The sequence below is a fragment of the Montipora foliosa genome, chromosome 7, assembly GCF_036669935.1.
Source record: "Montipora foliosa isolate CH-2021 chromosome 7, ASM3666993v2, whole genome shotgun sequence".
NCBI lineage: Eukaryota > Metazoa > Cnidaria > Anthozoa > Scleractinia > Acroporidae > Montipora > Montipora foliosa.
Window position 1 is genome coordinate 22,853,946 of NC_090875.1, and position 17,500 is coordinate 22,871,445.

General features: G+C 40.7%; 3 protein-coding genes and 1 pseudogene across 4 annotated transcripts in view; 3 read left to right on the plus strand and 1 right to left on the minus strand.

Moving 5' to 3' along the window:
• Nucleotides 1–1,094, plus strand: part of LOC138010452 (uncharacterized) — a 7,018-nt gene extending 5,924 nt beyond the window's left edge. Inside the window, exon 4 of the mRNA XM_068857417.1 lies at nt 603–1,094. Coding sequence (XP_068713518.1) covers nt 603–900 — 298 coding nt within the window. The 3' untranslated portion in view covers nt 901–1,094. The remainder of the gene's footprint in view (nt 1–602) is intronic.
• A 1,092-nt stretch (nt 1,095–2,186) lies between these two features.
• Nucleotides 2,187–10,863, plus strand: LOC138010451 (uncharacterized). Of its 2 annotated transcripts, none has more exons than XM_068857416.1 (8): nt 2,187–2,267; nt 3,890–4,022; nt 4,803–5,087; nt 6,092–6,228; nt 6,699–6,858; nt 7,710–7,994; nt 8,613–8,749; nt 9,939–10,863. In XM_068857416.1, exons 2-8 carry the CDS (start codon nt 3,895–3,897, stop codon nt 10,088–10,090), a joined length of 1,284 nt encoding a protein of 427 aa, XP_068713517.1. In that variant the 5' UTR covers nt 2,187–2,267; nt 3,890–3,894; the 3' UTR covers nt 10,091–10,863. The 2 variants fall into 2 exon arrangements, with proteins under 2 accessions (XP_068713517.1, XP_068713516.1); XM_068857415.1 differs by lacking the exon at nt 2,187–2,267 and adding an exon at nt 2,418–2,577 and having other exon boundaries at nt 9,939–10,859.
• A 672-nt stretch (nt 10,864–11,535) lies between these two features.
• LOC138010033 (uncharacterized) lies at nt 11,536–14,092 on the minus strand (annotated as a pseudogene).
• Nucleotides 14,093–17,134: 3,042 nt separating this feature from the next.
• LOC138010034 (uncharacterized) overlaps nt 17,135–17,500 on the plus strand; it is a 786-nt gene continuing 420 nt past the window's right edge. Inside the window, exon 1 of the mRNA XM_068856999.1 lies at nt 17,135–17,500. This exon is cut by the window's right edge and continues 420 nt beyond it. Within this exon, the coding sequence (XP_068713100.1) occupies nt 17,135–17,500 (366 nt within the window).

Here is a 17,500-nt window from a genome sequence, read left to right on the forward strand (position 1 = left end):
TGGCGTAGTGATGAGTGAACTCGCCTTCCACCAATGTGGCCGGCAGGGTCTTAGTGGACTCGACGTCATAAGTAGGCTGAGTTTGTTGTTGGTTCTCTACTCTGCTCTGCTCTACTCTCGCCCTCATGGCCTCAGAGTCAATAGCCCATTCGGCCTTCGGCCTCGTGGGCTATTGACTCAGAGCCCATTCGGGCTCGAGGAATAATTGTTAATTATTATTATTATTATTATTATTATTATTATTATTATTATTATTATTATTATTATTATCTACAGGAGCCCATGACTAGGAGCCTCCCAATCCATTATATCCTTGAGTCAACCTTTGCCCGTATCTTTCTATTTTTGGAACTAATCCTTCAGCAGGAGACTCACATTTATAACAATTTACATCAATTTGCATACATTGTTATTGCTCTTTTTGTCTTTGTTCCACAATAGCTTCATTCTGATTGGCCATTTTAAACAGTGTGTGCAGAGCCGAAGATCTCGTGGCGTTCTAAAAATAGAAAGATACGAGCAAAGGTTGACTCATAGGGCTTGTATGGGAGAGGAAAGCTCTTACTCATGCGCTCCTGTCATCTATTATCTCTGTTTTTCAGAGCTTTCTTTCGTGCCAGGAGATGTACCCAGTCCTCTTTGAACCGCCACTGCGCGAACACAGCACATGTACCCATCGACAATCGGTTTAACCCATTTTGCCACCATCGTAAAGAAAAACCAGCCATTGTCCAATTTCCGAGCTCAAAGAAGTCGACAAATGACACCAAAACAATTTCCCTGCAACCAACTTTACACAGTCGAGCCCACAGGTCCTCAAAGATTCTCTCACGCATGCTCAGTGTGGCTGTTGGTGTCGTGAACCTGAAGACAGCTGTGAAGAACTTGGGACTTAACTGAAATTTGGACCTTGGATCATTGGTTTTTTTGCATTTATCTATCGTAATTGTACTTTGCAGTTTAAGTTTGAACTGTTGCTTTCTTTTACTTTAAGTTCGGCTTCTGCTCAGAATACCATGTTGTCCTTGTAGCAGCGAAAAGGTTAATTGTGTCAATCAAAATAAAACAACATTATTCTGTTATCTCAAACAGAATGTTTCCAAAAACCGAGATCATTATTCACGAGATCTGTGTTCATGCCAAGCTGTTGTGGCTCGAATGGACATGCAATGGGAAACTTATTTTTTTATATTGCTTATTTTTTCTGTTAAAGAGAAGCCATTGGTTGAGGCTCCGGTTGAACCAGAGCACTTAGAGGCTCAAAAAAGGAAGGTGTTGCTAAATAAAACCTAACAATGGTCAGACTATTCAGCCTCATAAGATCAACCTCGTTCCCAGGGCTTTTCACCCCCAAGTGGGCGGGAAAAAGCGCGTCTGCCCGTCCCACTCTCGGCGGTGAAAACTCTGGAAACGAGGTTGTCGTCAGACTGCAGGAACAAATAACCTTAGGCCCCGTCACCGTGTTGGATGTTCCGGCGATAAAACGTTTAATGTGCAATCAATTCTTCGGTTCAGTTCAAATCCAGAATTTCTGTCCCACAATAATCACAAACGAGGGCGCGGGGGGGGGGGGCGGCATTGGTGGAAAGAGAGTAATACAGCAGCCCTCGAACATCACAACCCTAACCCTTACCCAAATCGAAACAAAATAAGCGTAAACAACAAAGACAATGACTCAGATTAAAAAAAAAAGAGAAGCTACTGCAATACCAAATAAATGATATCCAGTCCCAGAGTAAGGATGCTTTTTTACTGTGAAAGTTGGCAAAGTTCCGGCTAAAACACTTTGAGGTCAATTGTAGTCATGAACCGTGGTTCCGATGCATCCCCTCCCGCGGAATAATTGTAATACGACGTTGTTTGTTTATAATGGAGTCTTGATTCATGAACCGTGGTTCCGATGCATCCCCTCCCGCGGAATAATTGTAATACGACGTTGTTTGTTTATAATGGAGTCTTGATTCATGCAAACAAGGGCATAAAGGGTAGGTTCTAGAATCAGGTGGTTGTTTAATCATTGTAAAAGTGAAAGTAAAAGTAAGCGATAGCTTAATTCAGTAAAGGAGCTTCAGACAAAATGATTATGATTAACAAAATGAGAAATAACAGACGTCGTATTTATAACCCTAGAATACAATATATTTTACATTGATGGCGTAAGGAATGGTCATCCATTTTCTCACCAGGTTGGATGCTCCGCCACTTTGGATGTGATTTGATTGCTAAAAATTTCAAGCTCAAAAACCAGTAGTTTTAATTGATTTAAGGTAAAACGTTTTCGTTATTTACCTCTACGCCATCCTAGGCAACGTTAAGTAGTGTTTAGTGGTCAATACTTAAATTATCGCATGACGTGGTGCGACATGGCAAGTGATCATGGACAATAAACACGACTGATTTGTTGTCAAGCACGCTCATCAAAATTCTGAATTATGGCTTTCTGGCAATAGTAACTTCTTGTTTATGAATACTATCTCACGAGATCTTGCTGTCATGGGAAACATGGACGATGGATATTATGCATGGTACAAGTCATGATAAAAGGTTTTAAGAGCAGAGTTATATGCTTATTTATCGGTAAGTTTTCGAAATTTTCTTAAGTTACTAGAATTTACCTGATCAAAATGACCTTTCTATTTGTTGTTACGAATGCAGCTGTTCCAAAATATGTCGATGTGAAAGATTCTTAAATCTTTATGTATCAAAGCACTGAAAACGATAACTTGAAAAGGGGTTTGTCTGAGCAACGACAACGAAACAACAAGTTTCATTGCCAGAAAAAAAATCATTTCGCACGTGTTGCACACATTAATACACTTCTTTTCAATTAAATGCAGAACAGTAGCAGTCCTCAATTTTAAAAGATTTTGATGACAACTTAAGCAATTGGTAACGGATCTTACATTTGAGACCGTTTTCGTGAGCCATTCCCCAATCTAATCGATGTATATCGATCGAGAACAAAAACGAATAGTTATTACTGAGAAGTACTTACGGTTGTCCGTGTGGATTTTATTTTCGTTTACGTGGTTGTTGTTTAGTTGTTTAGTTAAACTCCCTGGTTTCCCAACAGGAAAAGGGACACAGACCAGTTTACAGACATATTGAATTTTAAGGAAATTTACACGAATTACCCAAGCTCATTGGCTTGTTTCCGCAGTCATTACAATTGTTTACCAAGCATCACTATGCCATTTTTGTCTGTCACCGTTCAACTCACAAAACGTTGGTATCTAGCCTCATTAGACTAATAACCCCAAAAATTGCTTTACTTGGCCGAAACAGCTGCCAAAATTAAAGCAGACAATGAAACCATTAATTTTGTTACCTGTGTTTATCTGTTTCACCCGAAAAGGAAGCACAGCTTTTTACTAATTATCAAAATAAATACTATTTGCATTGTGAGGTATATCAAATATTCCTCGGCACAATTTCGTGTTCACTGGTGATACCGGTTGCGGTTAATTCTTTGTTCCTTTTTTTTTTCGCTCGAGACGTTTGTACAAAAGCTTTTTTATCACCAAGAAGTTAGGGGTTAGGGTTAGGGTTAGGGTTGTTGACTGAAAGAATAAAAATGTCTTGAAAGTAAGATTGGTTGCACTTCTCGTTTGGGACAAAATCATCGTTTTTTAAAGTTATGTGAATGAGATGAAATAAAATGGATCCCTGAATCCTGCCAATTATCTCAGCTTACAGCGCTCGAAATTTTGGACAATAAAAGCATGCGCAAAGCAATTGTATGGAATAACTTTAAGTGGCTTTCAAGCGAATTTCAATCGTGGCCAATTTCTGTCACAATTAAATAAAAAGTTAGGACCCCCAATTCAAAATACAATCAGAATGGAATTATATAGATATTATTTTAATGGTGTCGTGACTTTTCTCTCAGCTTGGATGATAGTAAGATGCTGTGGATTGCAAATGGTTGGAAGTTGTACTTTCCAAGTGTACATAGAGAAAGCGCGGCAGTGTACAACAGATTTCATAACAAATTTGCAGACAGATAAATCTGTGGATTGCAAGTAAGTACATTGTCATGAAGTGCTTATTGTTAATTAGTGATAAACGTGACTTCTTGATGAGGAAGACTTATATAAATCGTACCTGTCTGGCCAAAATCACCTGAGAATTGATAGTAGATTGATAGATTGCATGACTCTGATTGGAGCATGCGTGGAAACCAGGCACACGATTTAAGTTGTTGTTTTATTGTCGATCAGTTGTGGATCCGAAAGCGCATCTTACTCGAGAACTTAACAATACCAATAAAGGTAAAGTCACTGCTTATGAGCCAGAAGCCCATCAGGCCGGCGCTTATCTCCGGTTTCCGTAGCATGAAGCGACTAGGAGTATTTATACTCCCCCCTGGATGGGATGCTAGTGCATCGCAGGGTTACCCCCAGCATTACGCCGGTACCCATTTATACACCTGGGTGGAGAGAGGCACCGTGAGAGTAAAGTGTCTTGCCCAAGAACACAACACAATGTCCCCGGCCAGGCCCCGAACCCGGACCACTCCATTCGGAGTCGAGCGCACTAACCATGAGGCCACCACGCCTCCCACAAACAAATAAAGCTCTGTTTATTTGATCAGCTAGACGCCGTCAATCATCATCATCATCATCATCATCGTCATCGTCATCGTGATCATCATCATCTTCATCAACATCCCTCTCCTCTTCACTATCATCATTGTCATCATAATCATCTTCATCTTCAAGCAATACAAAACCCTGTTAATTCACTTGGAACCCTTTGCAGATCTCCTTTATTACTAAATACCAATTCCTTAATTTTTACAGAATCATTTACAATAAGATGGTGGAATGTACTAAAGATTACGTTCGCGAATGCGTGAGGGACCATGTGCCAGCTGGCGATATAGAAGCATTTTTAGTCGAGGCCGCCAAAAGACTTAAATCTGAAGACTTTTACTGCAAAGACGGCCTGTTTGCACCACCCGTTCTTACTGATGAACAGAAAAAAGAGATCCCCTGCAACGAAACGTTTTATAACGAATCTCGTCAATGCGGAGACGTTTTTCAAACTAAGTTCAGGAGCAACCGGGCGGACCAAACACTTTGCGAGTATGTTTCAGCAATATTCATTGTTTACTATCCACCTTGTTTTTTGTTAAGCGTAAGCGCGAGTTCATAACGTAGTGGTGCCGATCTCTCAAAGTTGGCATTGGCCAATCAGGTTACGGTATTATCCAAATTTACAATACAGGTCACGCCAATCAGATTGGGCCAAATGACCACAACTCTCCTGATTGGTCCGTAACTCGTGTAGCCGCACGAGGGATCCACGTGCTAAACGCCAAATCGTAGATCGACCACGAACGCAATGCCACCATGTTTTAGTTTTTACCTCAAAGAATCCAGCCGTAGCCGTTCTAAAATCACATAATAGGGAGCTTTAGCAACGACAACGGCGAAGGCAACGAGAAAGTCACAACTTTGTGGCATATTAAAGTGAGCAAAAACAATAGCTTTGCACGCTCTGCACGTGCATCTTTTCATTTTTGTTTATTTCTTTGCCTTCGTCAGCAAACAACAACGTGAAATGTCCAAATTTGAGGATTTAGAGAGAACGTCAGCGCTTGGGGATAAATTTTCATTTTCTCTTTTAAATTAAGCGCCGTTTATACTAGTTCTGTTCTTGAGAATTTACCACACCTTTGCCACGTTAAAATGCTTTGAATAGTCGCGAAGCGATTACAATAACGCGAATTCACATTTAACGACGACGTTCTTGTTGCTGTTGTCGTCGTCGTTGCTAAAGCTCTCTACTCCTGTAAACTGACGGGCCGCGTGCCATCTCACGCCAGTTTTTCAACCAATCAGAAGTAACATCAAAACCAATCGTGGCTCGCGCGTGCACATTTTCCCGCGCTTTGTGTCGGCTACGTTTAATTACTTCGAGTTGTGATTGGTTTACTGGATTGTCTCCGTCCTTTTTGATTGGCCAAAGTACTTTGGTTTTGGTTTTACGACACTCAATTGAAAACCACTCTAATAACTCAGGTTTTGGTTTGGAGGAACTCGATTGAAAAAACGCTTTAATTAAAAAAAATGATTACCACACGCAGGGAATTTGCAAGGGCCAAGACGTGTTTAAAGGATGCAGTCACAGACCACTGTACATTTGACGCAGATGCAAGGGAGATCTTGCAGTCAGCATTTGACAGCTACAATCCTTTCTGCAACATTCTTCTAGAAGACGGAGGTATGATAATTACAGTCCAATCGTCATTTTCTGCTCTGAGTTTTCAAAAAAAAAAAAAAGCGAGCCGTCCATGGGCCATCATCACAACGGTATTTCACTTACTAATCAGTTGTCTTTTTAGACCGTTAATTTTAACATTGGCCACATTTGGGTTGTAAGTAAACCCAGTCCCCAGTCACCTGAAGGGAATCAATGGTCAAAAGCCACGTAAGTGCAACTGGTCACGTGGCCATGAAAATAGCTGTCCAATACGAAGCTGCCACAAAAACGTATACAAAAAGCACATGATACCGTCACGAACTTCTATGGACACGTTATTTCCCGTTTTTGTTATAATTTCGCGCTTACCCCGGGTCTTTCGCCATGGAAAGTGTGTATCAATGTTCCCGGAAAAAAATTGTTATGAATGGTGTGTGTATTTGGACAGAAAAATGAAAATTCATAGCTTTACCTCTGGTTATTACACACAGAAGCTCAAGGAGATGGATATTCGATATTATCAGGATCATCAAACGAAGAGGCTCTGGATGCCACTGGACAGTGCTCAGTCGTCAGACAGTTAAACAGAACTCGGCAGTGCATTACGTCTTTTATAAGGAATTTACAGGCTGATCCCTATGGAGATTGCAGGTAGGCAGTAAGCTCGCTGTTTTTATTTCAAGCGCCTTTAACTGCAACTTAGGCTCGATTTGCAGCCGTTTTGGGAGGCAGTGCGGTTAACATTCTCCTCCCAACGAACGGCTGGATCACTGGTCAGCGTCGTTTGTCCGTGACGTAGCACCCATCGCTATCGTACCTTATATTCAGCCAATTGTATTTTGTACTTGGCAGGCAGGCAAGTTTCTGATTGATGGAATATACAATTGGCTGGACCAGTGATCCAGCCGTGGTGTGCGCGGAGGAACGCGGGCGGCCAAAACGGCTAGTCAATCAAGCCTGACTGCAACAGGTAGTGGCTTAAAGCTCAAAACAAAGTTATGACTAGCCAATTACAGTGGGCACTGATAATCAAATCAGCCAATCAGAACACAAAGCAAATAGCGGCAGCCTACCCAAAGCGCGGGAAAGTAGCAATTTTAAATACTCTGAAAACTAACGGGCAAAGGGTACGTTTTCTTTTTACCAGTATGGAACAGTGGAAATTCAGTGCTAGGGACGTCACACTGAGTCATCCTCTCAACCCATTACATTTAGAAAAATGGCGTTGTAAACTGAGTATTGTTGCAGACTTGCAGTACAATACAACAATACAATCTAACTAGAACTGAATTGAGAAATATTTTTTCCTTCGACATGTCTCTCCCGGCAGCAAGTAGAGCTGAAATATCACCTGAACTTAACGAAACTCTTTTGGTCTTCTGTGGCTTTCGAAATTGGTAATAGTTCGGAGCGCTCTGGTCTTTTTCCGAGTATGCCTGAGCCATGCACCTTCGATAAATGCGAACCTTTTCTTAACTTTTTTATTTATAATTTTCTTTTAGCGCTACGTACAGCAGCATGCAAGATTGTATAGTGTGTGTGCTTCGTTCCTGTCTCGAGGAATATGGTATCATCTCCGACAGTGATATACAAGTACAATTAGAGCAATCGTTGAACCAGACAAGGCCGGAAGATTTCTATTGTCGCGGCATGTTAGAGGCACCAAAAGTCTCCTCAGATAGTGACAGTTTGGTTTGCGAGCCTGGATTCTTCGAGGCAGAAGTACAATGCTTGAAAGAGTTCAATGAAACCTTTACAGCAAATTTTTCTGATCCAAGCCTTTGTAGGTACGATGGAGTGAGTAAATTTAGAATTTTGCCTTCATATTTCAGCAGGAACTTTGTTGCTCTAAGAAGATACGTTTGTTGAAAAACATGCGTCATAGGGTTTAGTTTTTATTGACAACATTTGCTGTGCCTTAATTTCGATATGATAATTTGAGATAATGAATAATGAGGTAAGTTTCCCTTCTAGCGACAATTTTATCCATTTTTTTTTTCAACTCCCGCTCTGTTCCCTGCTTCCACCAGTTAGGATTCCTTAGTAAACCGGTTGTTTTTGTTGGGATATCTAAAACAATGACTTTGGGAAAACACAGCCTCGTTTCCAGTTGCCCTCAAGGAAATCAAACGTGACATTACCGGTCAAGTGGAAAGGGAAGAGTCTATCGCGCTCAGCCTCTTGCGATTAAGTGCTTAAAGGCCTGGGGCCAGTTCCTGAAAGATGTAATAACTCTATTCCAGGGATAAATGGGACTTATTCCGGCATATTTATCCCCGGAATAGAGTTATTACACCTTTCAGGAACCCGCCCCTGGGAAAGCCATCTGCTGAGAGTGTAATCGTCATAAAATATACCAAACAAAGGAAGTTAATCTCATTACTCTTTTGCCTTTTCAATGCTAGCAAATTCACAGAAGCCAAGCGATGCTTAAGAGATCTAATAACAGGAAGCTGCCCTAACGACACCAGAGCATCATCGCTGGAATTTGCCATTGTGTTTGATGACTACAATCCTTTCTGTCAAGGCAGCACTGATCAAGGTAGACACAAGTTTCGTCAGTAACCCATGACCCGGAGCCTACAACTCTACTGTGTTCGTGAGACGGCGTTTTCACAGACCGATTTATTTTTAGATTGAATTTCCCGCGAATGAGATTCCCACAGGAGCCCGATGACCATTTACAAGAAATTAAGCTGACGTCATAGGGTCACCGAACCAGAACTGCCTTTGTTTTTCGACCTAATTCGAGGGAAGGGCTAGTCTAAAAATAAACCTACTTGTGAAAACGCCGTTTCACAGAGGCTGTATGGAAGTTGCACGCTCCAGATGGGCTCCTGGTTTCGTTCATTTCACAGCGGTCAAAAGCAAGTTTGGCGATTGCTTCGGTTTTGCATAATTGAGCATGACGTTTTTGTGTAAAAATCGAGCCACATTCAATTTGGTTTCATATAATTAGAAGGAAGGGAAAAAAATGTGGAACCCAAGCTCTCTCGGCTCAACAAAGGGAGGAAAAGAAAGAGAGAGAGAGCCTTGGTCAAAGGATCAAGCAAGATACTCTCTGGCGTTTTCCCGCGCTTTTTATCTCGTTCCATGCATTTGTTTCACGTTAAATGATTGGCTGATCCGATTGTGACAGTCTGTTCATTGTTATCGGCCATGATTTGATCGGCTATTTAACAAATTGATGGCAGTTTTTCATGCGCCTGTCCTGTTATTGATCATGAATTTCGTCATAACATTGTCAGAGTAGCTGTGGATCCACGAGGCGATAGCCGAGTGGATCCGCAGACTACTTTGACAATGTTATGACAAAATGACATGTGACATGAATATGTTTTTTACAGTAAAAAAAGGCAGAGGGGTCAAAATTAAGTCAAAATACGACAAGAATGCGAGACAAAAATGCGAGAAACTTCAATCTGAAGCGAGCAATATCGCGTCATTATCGCATAAATTATAAATTTATGTGTCTTTCCGCTTATTGACAATAAAAATTAACCTATGAGCGCGCGAGAATTTTGCAGTCATTGTAAAAAAGTCTGCTTTCACAACTGGGGGTGTAATCAAAGTTTTTCATAGCAACTACTGGGAAACTTCTTCCTCCGATAGTGTGGCGGCCTCAGAAAATAGAAAAGTAAGGCACCACAAAAAAGATGGCATAGCAATGATCTCCTTCATTTCAGAGTGGTTTATTGGTGTCGATGTGACATTTTCTTTCTTATTTTCAGGTGTACCATCATCTTCTGCAGACGAATTAATTGAACCATGCTTGGCTGAATTTCCAACACCAGCATTGTTTCTGGAATCAAGCGGAGCAACAATCTTCCACTTCCTTTCACCATTGACATTAATGGTTTTGTTTGTGTCGACAATAACATAAAATTGTACATGTAAATGCGCTCGTGTGTGAACTGAACAAATTGTCTTAAGTTAAGTTATCTAAGTTATTCTGCATGCTGACAAAAACTCAATGGAAGATAAATGGTAAATTGCCTGATTATGAGCATAAAGAGGGCATATTCACGTGTGCACCTCAAAAAAGCGAAAATTAAATCTGCAATAATTTATTGACTAATGAGAGCGTACTGTCGAAAAGTGGGTTCACGCGTATCACATGGAATTGAGAAAGTGTCACGGATGTAAGTCTGGTTCTCTACTCTGCTGTGAAATGTTCACTTTTCTCTGGGTACTCTAGTTTTTCAGTTTACAGTCTTTCCATTCAGTAGAGCACTTCTCCTCATCTAAATAATATTGAGATTTTATTAAAGTGATCGTCGTTATGATTATCATTATCATTATTATTGTTGTTGTTATCGCGCGGATATCACGTGCAGGCGCACTTGAAATTCGTAATTACTTGCTATCACCAAAGTGGAGGCCAGTAATTAAACCATCTAATTCCGCAATTCAGACATAAAGAGCGTAAACATCACAACAGCAGGTTCGGTCGTTATTTTCTTCGGTCTTATCAACGAGATCTTTGCCGCTCCACAGGCGAAATTAGGGAGTTTAAGAAACGAGATCGGCTACGACAACGACAAAAAGGAGTAATATTATTGGTTAAAAGAGGAAAAAATGATCGTGCTGCACGTGCGGCACGCATTTTGAACATTTCTCTCCTTTACTCGTCAAAACAACAACGTAAAATGACCAATTTTAAGGTTTTGATGACAACGTGGGTGTCGCTGCCGCTTGTTTCCCGGGTTATGTTTCGAGAAGGTCGAGAAGCGGTGCGCGGAAATTAACTCAGTGATAATTACGAAGCCTAGGTCTTACATGATCCGGCGAGTAACGACGCCATTTATTGCAACAGACCACTTTCGAGGAAAACTGACAATAAACGTACCATAGCTGCCAAATCGTTAAGACTGTAAGGCTTGGACGGGTGGAAAACAGCTTAAGTATTAACAAACTTGATATCAAAACTGTGCTAGACGTTTAAGGCGCTGCAGTACGATATCAGCAAATATTTTGCCTATCACACTAGCTGAGGAGGGATATTCCGCGGTAGTTGCCACAGTCCCTGCGGTCACCCTTTTTAAAAAGGATGCAGATGATGGCGTCAATCAGGTCTGATGGCAGCTTAGCTGATCTCCAAAACAAATTGAAGATGGTGAGCAAAAATGATATCAGACTGCGTCCATTTAACGAGTACTTCGGCCGTTACAGTGGACCGTTACAGTGGGCATATAATAGTGAATCTTTTCTTCTCTCTCTTTCCTTCAAATCCGTAGGTACCAATCCGATTATAGGATATTTCGCCCATAAACTCATAGTTTGAAGAGACATCTTCGTCGCCGTAGCCGTCGTGGTTTGTTAAACTCCTTATTCTTCACCTGCTAGCATCAAGCGTGGACGGTAGAAAAATGACAAAATGAGCTAAGGGGAGAGGGAGCCATACCCGGGAACCTTAGACCACTTGAAAGCGTGATTCATGTCTCCAAAGAACTGACCCGGTGGTAGAATGTTGTGATTGTTTTCTGTCACGTTCTGACGACGTTGACTCTCCCGTTTAAGTAGGCGTTGCAACCCCAATAGGGATCTAGATCTACGACGCGACGGTAAACGAAAACGTCATTAAAATTGCAAGTTCAGGTTTATTAATCTTTTTCGTCATGATGTCGGTTTGTCTAACTTCTAAAAACTAGCGCAACTTTCCAGGAAATGAATTAGGAGGTGCGGTGTTGAAACTACGACAGAAAATTCAAATTCATTGGCTTGTTTTCACGTTCTCCATAAAACTTGACAATAGGGCCGTTTATACGAGAGAAAATAAGCCGCGGCTTTCTCTTGCCGCGGCTTACATAAGACGCGAACACCCCGTATAAATGGTACAAAATCCACATTCACGGCTTTCTCAAGCCATGGCTTATCCTGGTCTGGGAGTTTATACTCGTATAAATTGTTTCTTTCGCGTATTATGTACTCCGCGGCCAGAGTAAGCCGCGGCTTATTTTCTCTCGTATAAACGGCCCTAATATTGGTCATTTTACGTCGCAGATTTGCCGAAAACGTGAGAGAAATGTACAAAAATGAAAAATGCACGTGCAGAGCGTGCAAAGCTATTATATTCAAAATTTGAGACGTTTTCGTTGCCATCGCGTCGTAGATCTTAAAGTCCCTAATAAGACTAATTGGATAACGCGTGTTTGTTAAAGGACACGAAACCGGATCATGACTAAAACACCACACGAGTACATACGGGTAACATACGAGTAACATACGAGTAACATGCGGAACATACGGATACATACGAATACATACGACTGACATACGACTAACATACGACTAACATACGAGTAACATACGGATACATACGACTAACATACGGATACATACGAATACATACGAGTAATACGAATGTTTTTCTCATAAAGGAAGCTCTAATTATAAGCCTTGCAAGCATTTTTCACGTCAGCAAACACGTACCCGGCTCAGTTTGAGGAAGGGGGGGGGGGGGGGGAAGGGGTGGTGTTGATAGACTCTCCAAGGCTTTCGTTAAATTTAGTCACAGTAAAATAAATTCACATGGAGTGCAAAACCCTTAAGGCGGCGAAAGAAGAGATACAAAAACCCTCAACTTGTGGCGCAACATTGTTTCGTTGCAAGTTCTGGTCGATGTTTCGCGTTTTTCACTTTGCGTGATCAACTTGACCCGAGAGAAAAACATTTGTTGCGGGTTGAAGAAATGCAGGGCGCTGAGTGGTTGATTTGCTAGTACAAGAGCACATTTGTTGCGCGACAAGTTGTGAGCTTGATGAAAAACGAGCAACAAAGCCAAAATTTGTTGCTCATAGTAGATCTGCGCTCTACTTTTCGCAATAACTTTCTTCAACCCGCAACAAATGTTTTTGTTGCGCGACAAGTTGATCATGCAAGGTGAAAAACGGGAGACATCGACCCAAACTTGCAACGAAATAATGTTGCGCGCCAAGTTTAGGGTTTTTGTATCTCGTATTTCGCCGCCTTTAGCTTGCGCAACAAGATGACAGTATATTTTGGATGTTGCTCTCGTAGATGATTATGACTGTCAGGCCAGTTTACATTTAAGACACGTAAGGAAGTCAGAGCAGGTCTGTCATAATCTTTTACCCCATTTAAGCTTTCTGGCTTGATTTTGCACTGATTTATCATAGGCAACTTAAGCTGAAATAGTGAAATCAAGATGGCGGATCTGATGACGTCACACGACATAAGCGACATCCAAAATATATTGTCATCTTGTAGCGCAAGCTAAGGGTTTTGCACTCCATGTGGATTTATTTTACTGTGACTAAATTTAACGAAAGCCTTGGGGGGTTGATCAACATCCCCTCCCTCCCCCCTCAAACTGAGCCGGGTACGTGTTTGCTGACGTGAAAAATGCCTGCAAGGCCTATAATTAGAGCTTCCTTAATGAGAAAAACATTCGTATTACTCGTATGTATTCGTATGTATCCGTATGTTAGTCGTATGTATCCGTATGTTACTCGTATGTTACTCGTATGTTACTCGTATGTTAGTCGTATGTTAGTCGTATGTATTCGTATGTATCCGTATGTTCCGTATGTTACTCATATGTTACTCGTATGTTACCCGTATGTACTCGTGTGGTGTTTTAGTCATGATCCACGAAACCGTACAGGTGGACCAACTTAATGGCGGTTACCTTGCCTTTAGCTGGTAGGTAAAATCTATCAGGAGTCACCATTCCTGGTACCAAAACACCGTGGATTAGAGTTCACCTTGGTCCATCGCTCTAAGTGGAATATAAACAGTACCAGAGTACAATCTCTGATCAATGCTCGTGTATTGAAATTTCATACAGTTAGGACTGACCGGTTGCTGGCAGCGAAAGACTGATTTTCGTGATCCACTTTGTGCAGCATTCATAGGAGCTCATCACTAGGACCACGTTGAATGCTCGTTTTAAAGACCTGGTAATTTATAGAATCACGTCATCACTGTTTTTTTCCTTTATTAATTTATTGTTAATATGGCTGCTGGTCAAGTGAGTGAAAACACTCGATACACAAAGCAAGGAAAGCATACGTACCTCATAAACAATGCAAAAAACAAAAACGTAGGAAATACCCTCGATCTTTTAGGTTTAAATAAGAAAGATGTTATGCCATTCTTTCCCTAAATAGATATAAATATTTCTTCACCATAATAGAGTTTCCATTTTACCGGTCCTGTTGTTATTTTATCGTATCCGTTAAATTAATATTTGTTTTAATAAATCTGTCTGTTATTGTCGGTTTCCTTTGGAGTTCGTTTTGTCTACAGCTATGTGGGATTTAATTAAAATTCGCCTTTTCATATACCTGCGGCATCGTGAAAGAATTTCTGGAATTTCGTCCTTTCAGACTAAGACCCCGCCTCAAAGAAAAGGCTCTTCACAGCTAGGTAGGACATAACATTCACCTCATTTCTTAACTAAACTTCCTTTCATAATAGTACTGTGAAGATTCATCTATCCGGGAATAGGAATATGATAGTATCCGGTAATATCATAGTAGTAAGAAGACTGAAGAAGGTTTCATGTAAACAGGAAGTCCCATCCACCTAGACTGCGAGCACTCTCTCTTTTGCCCTGAATCGTTGAAACGAACGAACGAACACTTCAAAATGGCTGAAAGTGCGGGCCGAAAATTCGCGGGGATTTGTTAGTAACCAACGCCCGCGGTATTTGCGACCCGCAGTTTCAGCCATTAAAAGTTCAACATACGCGTTCGTTTCAACGATTCTAGAGCAAAAGAGAGACTGTCTACCATCCGCCAGAATAGGCTATTCATCATTTGCGCCTGATTGAAAGGTTACAACGAGGATAGTATCACCTTAATTCCACATGAAGAAAATTTGTTTTCTTCCTTGTTTACTCAGCGAGAAAAGAAATGGCGAAGACGTGTTGCATGCTTTGTTTACAACCAATGTTTCAGAGAGCCTCAGCAGTGCTCTATCCCCGGGAGGGGGGGGGGGGGGGTAGGGTACTCCCAGAATAATTGGGTACTAAAATCTGCGATTTTCCCTGCCCTTTTCCAGACCTGAGGAAGAATATGATACCCTATTTCAGACCTATTTCAGCTGTTACACTGTTGGTTTAAATAAATATTGTTTTTCGGCCATTTTACCTTGATCAAAAACAATAAACAAACCGCGGTGATAAACAGATTATAATGCCCGTTTAACTTGACGTTTCGTATTATACAACTTACATCTTCAGACTGAAGTGACGGTTGAAAACTCTGAAAGAAAATAGTAACTATACTAGTAGTAGCTATCTCTAAGTGCCAACGAAACAGTCAATATAAGACATAGTTTAAAGATTTGTATCAGAGTTCCAAAACACCCAACAGTAGTTGTAATTTTTTTAATTCGAAAGCACTGCAACTCAACTTATCTAGTTAACAATAATACAATAATAGAAATTGCACACTTTGTATTTCCAACAACAATGAAGATGTCAACGTGTTTTGCAATAATGTGGAAAGTACTGCTGTAATTTTTGAACGGCCGTAATTTTAACAGGAATACACAATAATTAAGTTGAATAAAATCAGTGCCATGTAAATATCGCCAAAGCGTTTTCAGACTTTTCATTTCAGCGTGGAGCATGTAACGAATAATGTTTCAGATTCATTTCCGCAGTTCCTAAAAGAGATGTAATCCACGTTTTACCCTCAAAGTGAAGTTATCACACGCTCCCTCAAATCTTGTATTAATAGGTTCTATGGTTTTGTTAACCTTAAGTTGATATTTCAAAACACCCGCCGAATCAAGTCTATTTTGCCCTTCAAAGATCGTTTCTGTAGATCTCAAAAATCCAAAATTGTATACAAAGCCTGTTGTTGGGATTGCAATGACTTTTACAATGGTAAAACGAAACGTGCTTTGCATGCCCTTTCAGGTAAAGTTTACACTTCCGCTGTTGCTGATCATACAATCAAAACCCGTCACAACATCAAGTGGGACCATTTTGAAGTTTTGGCAAATGGAAGATCCGATTAATACATGACATGTAGTACTTTCAGGAACACCGGAACATCCCGGAACATTTTGCGTAGAGAAGCCTAAAAAAATCCAGGACTTCAACGGGACCTCGCGAGATCACGGGTTCAAACCCCGTTCTGAATTTTTCAGGCTTCTCTAGATCTATACGCAGTTTCAAAAATTGCGTTCATAACTGCGAAGGTCATAGCTTCACTTGATTTCTCATATCCGCAGTTCATATATGATTCATTTCATATACCATTTCATCACTGATTTAAAGATATATTAATTAACAAGAGAAGCCGCTGTACAAAATGCGACCCTCGATTCTCCGTTTAAAAGCAGTAAACTCAGTGGTACGGATAAAATCAGGTAGCGCATTTCGCAACTTAGCTGATACGTTAGAAAAAGAACTAAGACCATAACTGGTTGTTTTGGAATGTAATTTCCACGAAGAGCATGCATAAGAAGATTTTCAATGCGCTTATTAGAGAAGTAGAGTTTGACTTAAGTGCTAAGAGGACAGGTAATTTGCAAATATAGCCTTTGTTTGACAAGAAATTACGAAAGGCCAGTTTTTTTGCTGCGAGGATAGCGAAAAAAAGCACTACTTTGTTGCGAGTTTTCTACAGTAAAAACTTAAAGATGTTCACTGACTATTTGAAAACAGTTCTCGACCGAGGGGATATGGCTGGTACATAAAGTGCAGACCAGAATCTGGGAAACGAGAAAGGCAGGACAGTTTCTAATAACTGTTAATAAAAAGGCGATACAGAAAAATGATTTGTGTAGTTTGCGTTTAATTTAACTTTGCAGTAGTGGACCTGTTATCGGAGTGAGGTTTAAAGTGTGTGGGTCCATGAACTTTAAAAGGTGCATAGCCAGTTCAGTATTTTTACATAGACAGTATCCTATAACTTGCAGAAATACAAAATTGAAAAATTAAGTGAACATGGGCAAACAGCGCGTCATGAAATACAGGCAACGAGACCTCGATCAACTAGAGAAGTGGTCCTCCATCTGGCAGATGAAGTTTGCTCCCAGTAAATGCTTTGTTATTTCCGTCACTTTGAAGAAATCTCCTTCCCAGTTTAGTTATTCCCTTTGTAACGTGCAGCTCGACGGTGCTCGTCACCAAAAATATCTCGGCGTGTACATAACATGTACGTTGTGTTGGCAATTGCAGTGTGACGAAGCTAAAAAGAAGGCTATGAGAGTCTTAGGGATCCTTCAAAGGAATCTATCATCGTGTGATCGCTCTGTTAAGGAACGCTCATACCTATCTTTAGTACGTCCTATCGTTGAATACACCACGGTT

Excerpts from the sequence above, each read along its gene's own strand:
- LOC138010451 (XM_068857415.1), top strand. The coding sequence starts at position 2,523 with ATGGTACAAGTCATGATAAAAGGTTTTAAGAGCAGAGTTATATGCTTA. Across the intron at positions 4,023-4,802 it reads GATAAATCTGTGGATTGCAA|AATCATTTACAATAAGATGG; the intron begins GTAAGTACATTG and ends TAATTTTTACAG. Across the intron at positions 7,995-8,612 it reads TCTGATCCAAGCCTTTGTAG|CAAATTCACAGAAGCCAAGC; the intron begins GTACGATGGAGT and ends TTTCAATGCTAG.